We start from the raw sequence: 15,442 nt of genomic DNA on the forward strand, positions 1-15,442 counted from the left end.
CTGTTTTCCATAGTCGCCACACCATTTTATTGATATATTCCCACCCAAGTGCACAGGGTTCCAGTTTTCCCCATCCTCTCCAGCACTTCTTATTTTCTGGAGTTTTTTGTATGTTTGTCTGCTTGCTTGCTTGCTTGCTTGTTTGTTTGATACTGGCCATCCTAATAGGCATGAGGTAATATCTCATTATGGCTTTGATTTCCATTTCCCTGATGATTAGTGACATTGAGCATCTTTTCATATGCCTGTTGGGTATTTGTATGTCTTCTTTGGAGAAATGTCTATTCAAGTATTTGCTACTTTTTAAAAAAATTAATTAATTTATTTTTAGCTATGTTGGGTTTTCGTTGCTGCACGCAGGCTTTCTCTAGTTGTGGCGAGCGGGGGCTACTCTTCGTTGTGGTGCGCAGGCTCCTCATTGCGGTGGCTTCTCTTGTAGCAGAGCACAGGCTCTAGGTGCGCGGACTTCAGTAGTTGTGGCACGTGGGCTCAGTAGTTGTGGCTCACAGACTCTAGAGCGCAGTCTCAGTAGTTGTGGCGCATGGGCTTAGTTGCTCCGCGGCATGTGGGATCTTCCTGGACCAGGGCTCGAACCTGTGTCCCCTGCATTGGCAGGCAGATTCTTAACCACTGCGCCACCAGGGAAGTCCCTAGTATTTGCTTTTTCTAAGCAGGCTGATTAATTAGTTAATTGAGTATTGAGTTGTAGGAATTCCTTATATATTTTGAATATTAACCCTTTATCAGATATATAGTTTGCAAAAATTTTCTGGAAGTTGCCTGTTTGCTTTGTCAATTGTTTCCTTTGCTTTGCAGAAGTCTTTTAGTTTGATGTAATCCTATATTTCTATTTTTGCTTTGATGTCATATTCAAGAAGTCATTGACAAATTAGGGGTATGGGATTAACAGATACAAACTATTATATATAAAATAGATAAGCAACAGGATAATACTGTATAGCACAGGGAATTATACCCATTATCTTGTAATAACCTGTAATGGAATAGAATCTGTAAAAATACTGAATCACTCTGCTATACACCTGAAACTAACACAATATTGTAAATCAACTATACTTCAATTAAAAAAAGAAAAAGAAATCATTGCCAAGGCCAATGTCAAGAAGCTTTTTCTCTATGTTTTCTTTTAGGAGTTGTACTGTTTTGGGTCTTACGTTTAAGTCTTTAATCCACTGAGTTGCTTTTTGCATATGGCATAAGGTAAAACTCTAATTTTATTCTTTTGCCTATGGCATAAGGTAAAACTCTAATTTTTTTCTTTTGCATATGGATATCCGATTTTTCCAACACCACTTGTTGAAGATACTCTCCTTTTCCCATTGTGTGGTCTTGGCGTCTTTGTCAAAGATCTTTTGACCATATGTCTGGGTTTATTTGGGGGCTCTGTATGTCTGTCCTTGTGCCGGTACTTTACTGTATTGATTACTTTAGCTTTGTAATATGTTTTGAAATCAGGAAGTGCAAGGCCTCTAGTTTTGTTGTTCTTTCTCAGGATTGTTTTGGCTATTTGGGGTTCTTTGTGGTTTCATATGAATTTTAGGATTGTTTTTTTCAGCAAAAAAATGCCATTGGAATTTTGATAGGGATTACATTGAATCTGTAGAACAGTTTGGATAGTATGGACTTTTAAACAATATTAAGTCTTTTAATCTATGAACACAGAATGTCTTTCCATTTATTTATGTCTTTAATTTCTTTCAGCAGTGTACAAGCCTTTCACCTCCTTAGTTAAGTTTTTCCTAAGTATTTTATTCTTTTTGATACTATTGTAAATTAGATCGTTTTCTTAATTTTCTCTTAGATAATTCACTATTAGTATATAAAAATGCAACTGATTTTCTATGTTGACTTTGTATCCTGCAGCTTTGCTGAATTCTTATATTAGTTCTAATAGTTTTTTGGTGACATCTTTAAGTTATCTACATATAAGATCATATGTCTTCTGTGAACAGAGATAGTTTTACTTCTTCCTTTTTGATTTAGATGCCTTTTGTTTCTTTTTCTTGCCTATTGCTCTGGCGAGGACTTCTAGTACTATCTTGAATAGATGTGGTAAGAGTGGGCATCCTTGTCTTGATCCTGATCTTAGAGGAAAAGCTTTCCGTTTTTCACCACTGAGTATGATGTTAGCTATGGGCTTTTCATATATGGCCTTATTTGTATTTATTCTTTTTACATTTAGCTACAATAGAAAGTTTATCCATTGGGAAGGATTCTTAAGCATTTCCTCAGTGAAAAACCTTCCTCACTATTACCTAATGTTTTTTGAGTACCCTCTGTGGCTCTCTCACCATGCCAAGGGATCCTCAGTCATTTACATCTCCAGACTCTATGTTCTCTCCAGAATTCAGGAGACTGATGCTCAGAAAAACCTATTTCATCTGTCATTGCTTTTGGGGTTTTGATACTGGGCATATAATTTTCCTTTTAGTCTTTTACTGTTTCTAGGTGGTGTGTTAGGAAGAGAGAGCTGTTATCTCCAAGTTCTTAACTGTGTTTAATTGTAATTAAAAATAAGAAGTGATAGAATTTCCATTTATTGAGCACCTGTTGTGCACCTGTACTTAATAACTTTATCTTAGATTAACCTCTTAAGTCTATCTGACTCAAACCTGTATGCTTCTTTGCTCCAGCACCCAGTGAGGGAATCATGAGCTATGAGGGAAGTGGTATTATCTCCATTTTACCAATGAGGGAGCTAAGGCTCAGAGAACTTGAGTGATTTGCTCAACAGTACGTACCCAGCTAGGAAATGACAGATGAGATTTACACCCAGATTGAAGCACTCCCAACAAGTTCCATCCCCTGTTCAATGCATTAATGATTGCTTAGTGTCCCATGAGACCCTCAGGGAGAGACAAGTATAGTCCAACTTTGACTTCCAGCTGGAATAAGCTTGATTTTACCATAACTGGCCCTTTTTGCCAAGCTCAAGTACTTTCATGACCTCGACGTTCTGGTTTTGCTCTCACCACCATCACTGAGGCTGCACATTCAGGGCCTCAGTAGATGGCTTGTAATTTGATGGCACCATTTGTCTTCATGTGTCTTATAAAATGTAAACAATAATTTCAGTGTTCTAAGGACCTCTAAGAGAAAAGATTTGGGGGTTTTTTTGCTACATGTGACTGAATAAAAAAAGACAAATCCTCTAATTCAATATGCAATCCAAACTATTTTAAACCAATCACTCAACTTGAGCACCAGTTAAACATTTCTCGTTTTCCCTCAAAGTCCTCTGTGTTGGCTAACTTCCAGTTCTAAATGCCTATTCATATCTTGATTGGAGCAGCTCAAGGTTCCCTCACAGGCAAAGAAGTATGTAGGTTTGTGTCAGACAGACTTGGGAGAAAATGTCCTCACAGGCTTTCCATAGGAACAAGAAACAGATATTCATCTGGCTGTTTTTCCTTAGCACTCACTCTCATTTTGTGTGCTGACTTTAGCCAGCTTGGCCTCAACTCTGGATTAAACACTTTAGAGAAGAAGTGTGTGTCCACTCCCTATATGGCATAGTAGCTAGAGCACTGGACTGAATACTTGGCTACTTTGGCCTCTTCCTCAAACTCCTGCTCAGACATGGGCAAGTCAATTTGCTTGTCTGAGCTACAGTTTCTTCTTTTATTCAGTAGGCTTAGAAATGTCTTTCTTACTAAGAAATCTCATGCGAAGGTATATAGTCAGTACTTAGTAAGTGGACATTTATTCATTTATCCAACATGCATTTATTTGAGTACTGCTTTTTTCTAGATCCTGTCATAGCCTAAGGTCTTATAGAGGATATTTTTATGATACATTACCATAAGTGCTATAAAAATAACAATGATAATCAAGATATCATTGTCAGCCTTCCATAATAGTTGTTATGTGCTAGGCCCTTTTCTAAACATGTGATAATATATTAACTAATTTAATCCTCAAAACAGTCCTATGTGATAGATACTATTATTCTCTCCACTATACAGGTGAAGGAACTTAGGTTTAAATAGTTGTATGACTTGCCCAAGATTGTACAACTAGAAAGTGGCAGAACCTGGATTAGAACAAAGGTGATTTGACTGTAAAATTCAAACTCTTAACCGTTATGGTATTCTGCCTCTCTCAGAATACACAGAATTATGAGTGGATAGAAGAAGGACCTAAAATTCTGTCTGCGCTTAGTAATAGAAGGATTCAAAAAGAAGGTGACATTTGAATTGGGTCTTAAATGGCAAGTAGGAGTTTGTTATTGAAGAGTGGTGTTTCAGCAGCAGGAAAGAATAGACTAAGGACAAAGAGGAGTGTTGAGGAACCTAGAGGCTTTGTGGCTGGGAGGAGGGTAAATGGACAAAAGGAACGCCATGGTGAGCCATAGTGCTGGCAGGCAGGCAACCAAGCTTGTCCTAAGATTAGTGAAAGAGAGACCTAGAGTATGTGGGTGGAGGGGAGGGGATTTGGCTTTCTCTCTAAAGAGTTCTAAGAATCCCCATGAAGTTTAAATAAGGTCTCAGTCCTAAAGAAGGAACACCCAGTCTAACATATATCAATTCCTTGTCAAAGATATCAGAGGAAGAGATCGAAAGGATTATGTCTGGGCAGGAATTTGAGGAAGAGGCCAGTCACTGGAGCAACCATGGTGACAGCGACCACAGTTCCCCTGGGAACAGGGCTTCAGAGAGCAACCAGCCCTCACCAGGCTCCACACTGTCCTCCAGGTGAGCTTCAAGGCAAACCCAGCATCATCTAGGGATCACCCAAAGAAGGGACCCACAAGCAGCCTCTGAGCTGGGCTGGGTATTCCTGCCAGTCTGTCTCAGCCCTTGTACTCTTGCTTCCTCAGTCTTCTGGGGTTGGGGTGACGATGATGCAGAGCAGCATTTTACAGCCCATTTTTTAGCTAAAGACCTTGAAACTGTCAGCAGTCTCTTCTGCAGATTGATAAAGTGCTATAGCCACTATCCATGCCCATACATTCTTCACCTAACAGAATAACATTTTAATTGTAGCTCTTTTCTCTCACTTACTTTATCATTTAAAAAAAAACCACATTGACAATATAGAATTAAGTTATCATTTCTCTGCCTCAGCGAGAGTGAAGATTTTCACATTATAAATTTTAGGAAACAGTGAAAACTTTTCAAGTTAGTCAGATTTGCTGGTGTCATGAAATACCAGTTTGAAGACTCTTGGTTCTAGAATGATACCTTAAGTTAGTTGTTAGGTTTGAAATATAGCCATCAGCTACCAAGGAAGATTTTCTTTCTCCAGAAATCTTTATTTTAGGACAGGGGTTGAGAAACATTTTTTATAAAGGCCAGATAGTAAATATTTTAGGCTTTGCAGTCCACACAGTCTAGGCCTCAACTACTCAGTTCTGCCGTTGTAGTGCGAAAGCAGCCAGAGACAATATGTAAATGAATGAGTGTGGCTGTGTTCTAATAAAACTTCATTTACCAAAACAGGCCATGGGCCATAGTTTGCCAGCCCCTGTTACAAGAAGGGTCATCTAGGTAAAACTAGTTGACTGTTAGATTTCTCCAAGAAAGGTGGGGAAGATAAGAATATTCCTTTCTCTTGATATTTCATTATAACTTTTATTCATTCGTTTGTTCCTTCCTTTGAATGTTTAGGGAGTTGTTGCCACATGCCAGGTTCTTTGCTAGGTGCTGGATTTGTTTTATGGCCTGGCAAGGCACTTAGCCTGTTTCTGACTTAGTTGTCCTAGCAGTATAAAATATAAACACTCACCTTTGTCATCATAGTCTATGAATATTCTATGAAACTCTCCAAATGTTGCACCTATACAGAGAGGTCATTTAACCAGTGTTTTTCAGTACAGCTCTGCCAAGTTCTGGGTGTCCAAAGGTGAGCCACACATAATGCACATTTGCACAGAGACCCCATCTAGTAAGGGAGACATGCATGTAACCATTGATTATGTCCTTAGCTTAATGAAGACAGAGTGCATGGCCAAAGAACACCTGAGCCACCTCCTAGCTCACTTCCTTTGAATAGGCAGTAGACCTGTGATGTTTCTACTTGACATGAGACTTTTCTCTCCAGTAGGTCTGTGGAACTAAATGGATTCATGGCATTCAGGGATCAATACATGGGGATGTCTGTGCCTCCACACTATCAATATATACCGCACCTTTTTAGCTATTCTGCCCACTCTCCACTTCTGCCCCCACAAGCTCGCAGCCTGGATCCCCAGTCATATAGTCTGATTCATCAGCTGGTGTCAGCCGAGGACCTGGAGCCATTGGGCACGCCCATGTTGATTGAAGATGGGTGAGTAAGCCTTGGTCTATTTAGCCCTGTAGCTTCAAAGTGGTCCCTACCCCACACCCATCTTCATCCCTGGCTGCTGTACCCCAGGCTTTGGAATGAGTTGGGGGATAATAAGCAATGACTCGAGCATCAGAGGACAAATCTTTGCTTATCGTTGAAGTTAGTGGTCCCTCATTTTTCTCTTGAGCATCTTTTCTCATAGAGTGGGGGCTATTTATCAATCCCTATGGAGTTGGGATTAAAGGGCTTTTGTTTCTGTTTGGGCCGAGGTACGCCAGACTCTGGAATGGGTCTGAGTGCTTCTGTGCCAGAGATGAGCTGTAATTCTGGGAATAGTCATACATTAAGTTTAGGCTTCTTAACAGGGCACTCAAGGCACTAACTGGTTGTGGCCTGTCTGTATCCCTAGTCAACATACTCATCAGTAGCCTAGTGCCGTGTGCTCTGTGTGCAGGCCTGAGTGGGTGGAAGGAATACTCTTTCAATCCTGTCAGCTCTGCCTGAGTAGATAATAGTTCAGCCCACCCATTGCTGTACTCATTATTCATTTAGCCTGGAGCATAGGCTGTTTGAGTGTTATTAAGCTTAGACCGCCCCCTCTGCCCCAAAAGGTGTCCTGAGATTTCTTAAGCTAGTTTCCAATTTCAGAAGAGGAAATTCAAATGTCTGCCTACAAAAAGGCCACCACCAAAACCTTTATAAATCTGATGTGGGGGTGTGGGGAAGAGTCATGACAGGGGCCTTGAGAGAAAGAAAACTGGGACCCCATCTCCTCCAGCCCAGAGATGAGAAATGCCCTGCTCCTTCCATCCCGCAGTAGCTTAGTTTCCTGAATTTGCACCACCAGGGGGTGCAATGAGAGCAAGAAAAGCTTCTGAACCTGTTCTATTCTCTTTCAGCCATCTCGCCCCGAGGCTCACTTTTGTGCCAATCCCTGTATTGAGTAGGCACCAGATTCACCCTAATGGACCTCTCATTTCCAAAACTGGTGCAAAAGTGACTGGGGAAAAAAAAAAAAAGTGACTGGGAATTTTTTTCTAACACATGGAGCATTAAAAGTCATACTCCCTGATAATTGCACAAATTTCTAAGCCTCCTTTCCCCTTTGCCACCTTTTCTTGTCAAATCTGCCCCTCCAGCCCTGAGCTTACTGCTGGCCCCAGTCCTGTCCCTTTATCATTAAACTGAATTGAATGGAGCTGGAGATCCTTGGTCAAGGGCAAGGAGCCCACTGCCAGAGACCCTTTGTGCCCTTAGGAGTACTCTCTCCCTTTGCCCCCATCCTCACCATTCTGGCCACTAGAAGTAACTTTCTCCTGTTCCTACCCCCCCAGATATGCTGTGACTCAAGCAGAGCTATTTGCCCTGCTTTGCCGCCTGGCTGACGAGCTGCTTTTTAGGCAGATTGCCTGGATCAAGAAACTGCCTTTCTTCTGCGAGCTCTCAATCAAGGATTACACGTGCCTCCTGAGCTCTACGTGGCAGGAATTAATCCTGCTGTCCTCCCTCACTGTTTACAGCAAGCAGATCTTCGGGGAGCTGGCTGATGTCACCGCCAAGTACTCACCCTCTGATGAAGAACTACATAGGTGAGAGCTGCTGGCTGGGGAGAAAGTCTCAGGCAACCAAACCATTGTCATCTCTGCAAGGCAGGGCTGCCTGACACTCCAAAGGCTGGGCATTAAAGCCACACATGGCTGGACTTGAATCTTCCCTCTGCTGCTGACTAGCTTTGTAACTTTGGTCAAGTCTCTGATCCTCAGGTTCTGAATTTATAAAGTGGGGTAATGACAATACCTCCCCAACAAGGTAGTTGTGAGGAATAAATGATAATGTGCAGCAAAGCTTAGCAAGTGCTAAGCTGTTATTTTGGTCACATCTGGATTACTGAGATAAGATAATGTATCTGGAAAGAACATTTCCTACAAGGTGAGGGGGCTCTGAGCTGTAGTTTACAATCCAAGAAAAAGACTCAGGAGTTATTGTGGTACCTACTGTGTGCCAAGCACTGGGCTTGGTATTTTACGGTATTATCTTTCTTTGTCACAGCCTCCAGCACTGTAGGTGTTGTTACGCCCATTTTATAGATGAGAAAACTGAAGTTCAGAGGGGCCTACCCTTGTGGGTTTTGGATTTGAACCCAGAGCCTGGATTTGAACCTATGCCTGCCCAACTGAAAGTCTAGGCTCTTTCACTGTATCTCAGATGCAATGAGATAAGAGAATAGGACTGAAATACTAAACTCTCCTCCTTGATGTTTTCTGGCATAAAGTTTCATCGCAGTCGGCTAGGATCCTTCTAACCTCCCTGCCTAGAGCAGGTCTTTTACTCACTCACTTTGGAGACCTGGAGCACATGGTGACACCCCAAAATCAGGAAAATGATCTCTTGATACAACTTTTCTGACTTACTGATATATCCATGTGAAAAATAAAGTTTAAATCGCATTTTAATAGTCCTTTCAATAGTTCACCTTTATTAGACAGTTTAAAATAATGGAAGTCATGGGATTCCAGAGCACCAAGAAAGAGGGAAGAAAAGGTTCCTCCATCGAAGAAAGCTGGAGAAGGTAGAGTACCAACCCCCAAACTTCTCTACACAGGACTGAGGTGCATCTCCCTCTGCCACTTAATCACCATGGCATAAAGATAAGTTGAGACTTAGGCTGGGAGCAAAGCTCTAACACCTTCAAGGGCCCTTTGCACAGCTGAGGGAGGGAGGAGTCTGGGTACTTTCTCCCCTTGGTTTTCTAATATTTCCTTATTAATGATGCTTACAGGCTTGATGGTAATCTATAAATGACAGAGTTTTTAACCCAGATGACATTTTGTCCTTAAACAGAGCTATCTGATTTTGCAGATAACCTAACCCCTTGTCTTGAGCCTCTAATTCATTGTTTCCATCAAATTCCTGTCTCCTGCTCTGTATCTCTGGGCTGACTGAGTGTTTGGATAGTAGTCAGCCTGCTCTAATATTGTCAGGGTTTGCAGAGCTGGCCCAGTGAGCCCAGCCTCCCTATTTGCCTGGAATCCACCAGTGCAGCCTGAGGCTGCCTACAAAGTCAGCCTGTGGGCTCCCCTCTCTATAGAATGGTGAGTTTTCCCATGCCCTCTGCAGGTAGGCAAGAATCACTGGCCATGCAGGATTCTCTGTGGCTTTAAGCTTCATGAAAGACACCTCATCCCACTGTTTCCAATCCCTTGAGCCCCAAGAGCAAGGCAGGGACCAGTAGCAGCTGAACTAGTGAGGGAATTTTTATTTTCTAGGAAGAGGGTCCTTACCAAGGAGAATCTAGAGCTGCACTATCAAGTATAGTAGCTGCTAGCCTCAGGTGGCTATTTAAGTTACTTAAAATTAAAAATTCAATTCCTCATTTACAGTAGCCACATTTCAAGTGCTCAGGAGCCACATGTGGCTAGTGGCTACTGTATTGGACAGTTGCAGATATATATATATATTTCCATCGTCACAGAAAGTTGTATTGAACAGTGCTAACTCTGGAACACATGTTGCAGCTGAGCTTGCAAGTGGATTCTGAGGATAAGAAGTAGATTCGTTGTTAGGACTCTCATTCCACTGTGGAATCCTTCAATGGAAAAATATAGGTTAAACTTCAACATGTTAGTTCAACATGCCCATTTACTGAGCACCTGTTGTGTGTGCCTGGAGGAGGGGTGTTGGGATAACAGATAATACAGACATGGTATCTGAGATGAGAGCCCGTATTCTTGGTTTAGGGGATTGGGGGGCAAATAGAAGCAGATAGAATCTACAGTTCAGGGTGATATTAGTGGAGATTGAGGGGCATATGAGGGACTGTGAAAGCATAGACTAAGGAGTGAGTACCTCTACTTGCATAATCAGGGAATGGTTGCCAAAGAGGAAAAGACATTTGAGCTGCATCTTGAAGTGGCATTTTTCTAGGTAGATTATAGAGAATAAGAGGCAGGCAGGAGAATAACACAGAGGCCTAGAAGTTAGAGATTCTGGGTGGTTGGTTTGTGCAGATAACCAAAAAGCAATCCTGTGGATTAGGGTATAGAGAGAATATATCTGAGAGGTAGAGAAATGAGGGGAGAAACGACAGGAGAGAAAGGTACAGGAAAGACAAGTCATGAAGGTGCTCAAATGCTAATCTAAAAAACTCGGATTTTGTTGTGTGAATTGTATTAAGTCATGGGACGTTTTTAAGTAGAGCAATTACATGTCAGGTTGCATTTTGGAAAGATCCCTGTGGCTATAAAGTTCAGGATGGATTGCATAGACAAGGCTAGAAGACAGTGGCTGTGTCGGAAGCTGTTCCATAGCCTAGGTAAAAATAAACAAGTCTGGACAAGGCAGCAGTGACCATGGGAATAGAGAGGGCAGCACAGAGTTAAGAGATGACAGGGAGGTAAAGTCAGTGGGACCTCAGTGAGTGGAAAAGTTGGGGATACTGCCAGGCAGGTGGGCACCGATTCTCTTAGCCAAGATAATGGAGCCTGGGAAGAACAAGTTGAGAGATGAGCCGCTCTGAGTTTGACTTGGGGTCTGTTGAGTCTGAGATGCATGTGGAACTGCCCAGGAGGCCAGAGGAAATGGAAGTACGAGATGAGAACCTTTGGAATCAGGTTCATCACTGTAAGGCAGTCCCCAGACTGTGGAGAGTGTGGAGTCTGTAATTGGCCACAGCTCTTCCCTACCTTGCCTACTCTGGCGTTACTCCCACTCCCACAAAATGCCTTTACTTTTTCACAACTGTTGAGTGCAAGCGAGTTCCTGCTGTCATGAAAGGACTTTTCCCAGATGATACATGACCACCTCCTTTTCTCTTCTCAAATATTGAATCAAATTTATGGTGCCCATTTTCCTTAATCAGGCTGTTATCAGACAGTGAGCTGGGTGAATTTGATTTAAAGCAGATTGTAGCACCAGCCAGTGACTGCTCCTGGCCCTAATCAAGACTCCTTCACTCTTAGGAGAAGATGCCTTGCACTAGATGGGCTTTAATGGGCACTTCTATCTCGTGGACACTAGCTCCATTTCTGCCAGATCTCTGGAAAGTTGCCTCACAGCTTCCCTGCTAAGACCCTAGCTGTAAGGTTCAGGAAACACAGTCTTTTCTTTTTGCTGTGATAACACAAGTGATGTTGCTGCTGCTGTTAATAATGATAATAGCTAACAATTATAGACTGTTTATTGTGCCAAATTCCATCTTAAGTGCTTTGCAAGCATGATTTGTTTAGTCCTCACCACTTCCCTAAGGGACTGTACTAATATTAACCCTGTTCCACACATGAGGAAGGAGCATGAGGTTCAGAGAGGTGAAAACTCAAGGCTATAAAGCTAAAAGAGATGGAGTTGAGATTATCATCTAGATCTGTTGTGCTCTAAAGCCCAGATTCTTCACCATTACTAAATTTTTCAGCCTTCTCAAAAGTTTGACTTTCTGGAATGTGTCCTGGAGCTGCAGTCTTACTTTTCATCCTGGAGTCTATATGTGGGTGCTGAGATGGCAGTTCCTCTAAGGATGTGGCTGATGACTGCTTCTGGGAGTAGGTGCATTTAGATGAGTGAAAAAGAGACAACTGGGCCTTTCAGCCCCCTTAATGGGACATAACTTACACAGTGTCAGCTTCAATTGCTGACTGAATGGTCCAGTGGTTTGGGGGATCCTGGCAGGAATGTTTTCCTTGTCCTAACATGCTTGTGTAATGGTAACCTAGAAGAAGAATGGGTGTGTTTGTCCAACTTTCAGGCTTTGAATGCTGATAATTTGTAGACAGGGAATACAGGGGCGTTAGAACTGTGGAGTGGGCAGATGTGGAGGAGGCACGGCTGCAGGAGAAAGCAGGCCCATGGAACAGAGAACAATTTGTTTATCAAGGGGCGGGATGCGGGGTGTGGAGGAAATCTTTGCAGTCAGGCTGTGGAGACTGAGTGGGGGCTGCTGGGCTGGCTGCCAGGGGTCCATGCTGGTTGCCTATCCTAGGAAGCTTGGGAAAGAAGTTATGTGCCCTCCCCAAGAGAGAGGGCAGATCTGGGTCATATACTCAGGCCAGGCATGTGGGAGTTCCTTTGTGTCCCTCAGGTCAAGACTCAACTGGGAATAGGTTTAGCATTGCTGTCTAGGGGTCTGGCTGGTAGCCACACACCTGCAGGTTCTGCAGAGCCAGAGTGAGCACTTGCGGCAACAGGTTACTGATGAGGGGAGAGAGTGTTATCTTTACTTGCTATACTGCTTGGCCACCAGACAGATGCTGACACTGCTGCATCCTCCTTTTTTATGCCCTACCCCATCCCATCTCTTCCCCACCCCTCCAGATACTGATGGGCGTTTTCAGTAAAGACCTTTTCCCTCTCAAGAACAGAAGTAGCTGACAAAGTACTGTGATGAGGAGTGATCTTCACTCACAGGCACACTGCTTCCTGCAGGTCTCAGCATCATGGAGGCAGCGGAGGGGCAGTTCTATGCACTGCAGCGAGTCCAACACCCACTCTGGATTGGGCCCTGAGCTGAGTTGCTCTGGGAACACAGACCTCCTGAGGTATCCCCTGTGGTAGCACGTGGTAGCCTTTCCCAGTTGCCAGTTAAGAACAAGACAGTCAGGGAATGGACAGTGTAGTGCTGAGAAAGTGACAGACTTGGAATGAGAAAACTTGGGTTTAAACCTTGTCCCCACCACCACTAATTTGTTTTATTCACTTAGAACTTTGGAGAAGGCATCTCTTCTGCTTCTTCTTCCCTAACATGAAGGTGATATTACTTGTCTCACAGATTAGCAGGAGGGTAAAATGTAAGAATACAATAAGGGCACAGTAAATAAGCTCTCTGAGCCTTTGTTTCCACAAGTGAACAAAGAGGATTATAATATCCTTTTTTGTGGACTTATTGGAAGTATCCAGTGAAATGATGTATGTAAAATATTTAACAAAGTGCCTGGCAAGTAGCAAACACTCAACAAATGGTAGAATAATAGATATGGTTATTAGAGTGGTTATTAAATATAAGTGGGTCTATCAGCCAATCTGAGAACATATTAATAAAGTTGTAAAAGCCATTGGGCCAGGAGCAGAGAGAAACATGGTAGTTCAAATTAGCAAACTGGGACCCAGAGGGTCAGGGCTCCGGATTGCAAGTAGCTGCTGCTGTGGCTCCCCCTGGTGCTTGAGAAGTGCAGGTGCCTCTGGCCCCAACAGGGGCCAGGCTTTCCCCAGGGAAGAGAAAATGTCCTGCCTGGCCAGGAAGCCAAGCCCTTGCAAAGCCTTCAGAGTCAACACAGAAAGCAATAGGACCCAGACAGCAGTAGTACATTCCCAGGAGTTCTGGACCCTACCCAGATAGGGGCTTCTTGCCTAGCATGGGGCTGTAGTACCCCGATCTGAACAAGTCCCCAGGAAGCAACTCTGAGGCTAAGCAGCTCTCTCTGACTCAGCTGCATCAGAGGCCTGTCTGGAACACCTAGAAGAGTGGATGCTGGGCCTGACCCCAGCTTGTATAAACTATTTCCCCACTAAGCCTTTGCCTCCTTGATTTGGGAGTATCTCCATTTCTGGTATAAGATATTCCCCACTATGACCCAGAGTATTAGTCCCCCAGCCTAGGGCTCCTTTGCCTAAAACTTAGTGTTTCCCCAAGGAATTAACTCCTAATCTAAAGAAAGCAGCATGGGGGCTTTCCTGGTGGCACAGTGGTTAAGAATCCACCTGCCAATGCAGGGGACATGGGTTCGAGCTCTGGTCTGGGAAGATCCCACATGCCGCAGAGCAACTAAGCCCGTGTGCCACAACTACTGAGCCTGTGTGCCACAACTACTGAAGACTGCGCTCCTAGAGCCCGTGCTCCGCAATAAGAGAAGCCACTGCAATGAGAAGCCTGTGCACTGCAACTAGAGAAAGCCCGCGTGCAGCAACGAAGACCCAATGCAGCCAAAAATAAATAAAATTAAAATAAATTTAAAAAAAGAACACTCCTGAAAGGAAAAACATTTAAAAAAAAAAAAAAGAAAAAAAGCAGCATGGTCAGCGTTGAGTCTTCTCTGCTAATGGATGCCACCTCAGGTATTGAGAAAATCAAGGCCTTAGGGAGTTAGCCCAGGTTCAAGGTTCTAGCTCTGCTACCAACTAGCTGTGTGCTTGTGGACCAGTCCCTTCTATTCTTTGAACTTCAGTTTCTCATCTGTACGATGGTGATTATAATCTCACCTAGCACATAGGGCTGAGAAAACTAAATGAGATAATGCACATAAAGTGCCCAGCACAGAGACTGGCATGACATGGAGGCTCAATTTATGTTTCCCTCCCTCCCTCTCTAGCTGAAGTCAGGGATGCCAGTAAAAATGTTCACTGTGCGTAACCTCAGCCATGCTGGAAACAGTGAACTTAAATACAATCAGCAGCTTTTTCTTCATCGTGGCAGTAGCTCACGTAGAGTCACCATGGTAGCTGCCATTGTTACTAGAGGCTGCATCGCAACAACAGCAGTATCTTAACGATGTCATACTTCTTTACATTTACATCCCAAACCCCCATGACCCTTGTTACCCCAAGCAGGCAAGCATTATTTTACAGAGGAGGTCCTCAAAGCTTAGAGAGGTCAAAGGACTTTCCCAAGGTCTCACAGCTTGTATGTGATGGACATGGATTTGAACTTAGATTTGATTGACCCCAGCTGACCTTGGGAACAGCAGCTTGTATGAGCTGCCTTGGCCTCTAGACAAACCATGGATTCACCTGTCCTTCACTAATGTGTCTGGATTCCATTTCCCCCAAGCTCAACCTCTTTCCTATCTTAGCTACCTTAAGGAGCTGTAGGTGACATCTATCTCCCTTCCATTACCTCCACTGGTAATCAGAGCCCATTATTAACACTGGTGTCTGTTCCCCAGATTTAGTGATGAAGGGATGGAGGTGATTGAGCGGCTCATCTACCTGTATCACAAGTTCCATCAGCTAAAAGTGAGCAATGAGGAGTATGCTTGCATGAAAGCAATTAACTTCCTAAATCAAGGTGAGTAACTGGGCGTGGGAAGAAAAGACTTTTTTTTTTTTTTTTTTGCCAGTGAATATATTTGCCCTTTTGCCTTCATGTTTCACCCCTACCCCGTTTACCCTCAGGACTGTCACACAGAATCTGTCACACCATGTGGGTACCGATCTTGGAAGTCCTGTG

At 43.3% G+C, this 15,442-nt stretch overlaps 1 protein-coding gene across 5 annotated transcripts in view; it reads left to right on the forward strand.

Annotated features, from left to right (window-relative positions):
• NR6A1 (nuclear receptor subfamily 6 group A member 1) overlaps nucleotides 1–15,442 on the forward strand; it is a 213,379-nt gene that overhangs the window by 186,602 nt on the left and 11,335 nt on the right. For 3 of the 5 annotated variants that reach the window (XM_082467790.1, XM_082467788.1, XM_082467791.1), the window contains 4 exons: nucleotides 4,561–4,715; nucleotides 6,064–6,291; nucleotides 7,626–7,880; nucleotides 15,159–15,280. In XM_082467790.1, the coding sequence (XP_082323916.1) occupies nucleotides 4,561–4,715; nucleotides 6,064–6,291; nucleotides 7,626–7,880; nucleotides 15,159–15,280 (760 nt within the window). Of the gene's footprint in view, nucleotides 1–4,560; nucleotides 4,716–6,063; nucleotides 6,292–7,625; nucleotides 7,881–8,340; nucleotides 15,281–15,442 lie in introns of those variants that run through there. The other 2 variants (XM_082467789.1, XM_082467792.1) reach the window with 2 other exon arrangements.

The sequence above is a fragment of the Balaenoptera physalus genome, assembly GCF_965194825.1.
Source record: "Balaenoptera physalus genome assembly, chromosome: 7".
In the NCBI taxonomy this organism is placed as follows: domain Eukaryota; kingdom Metazoa; phylum Chordata; class Mammalia; order Artiodactyla; family Balaenopteridae; genus Balaenoptera; species Balaenoptera physalus.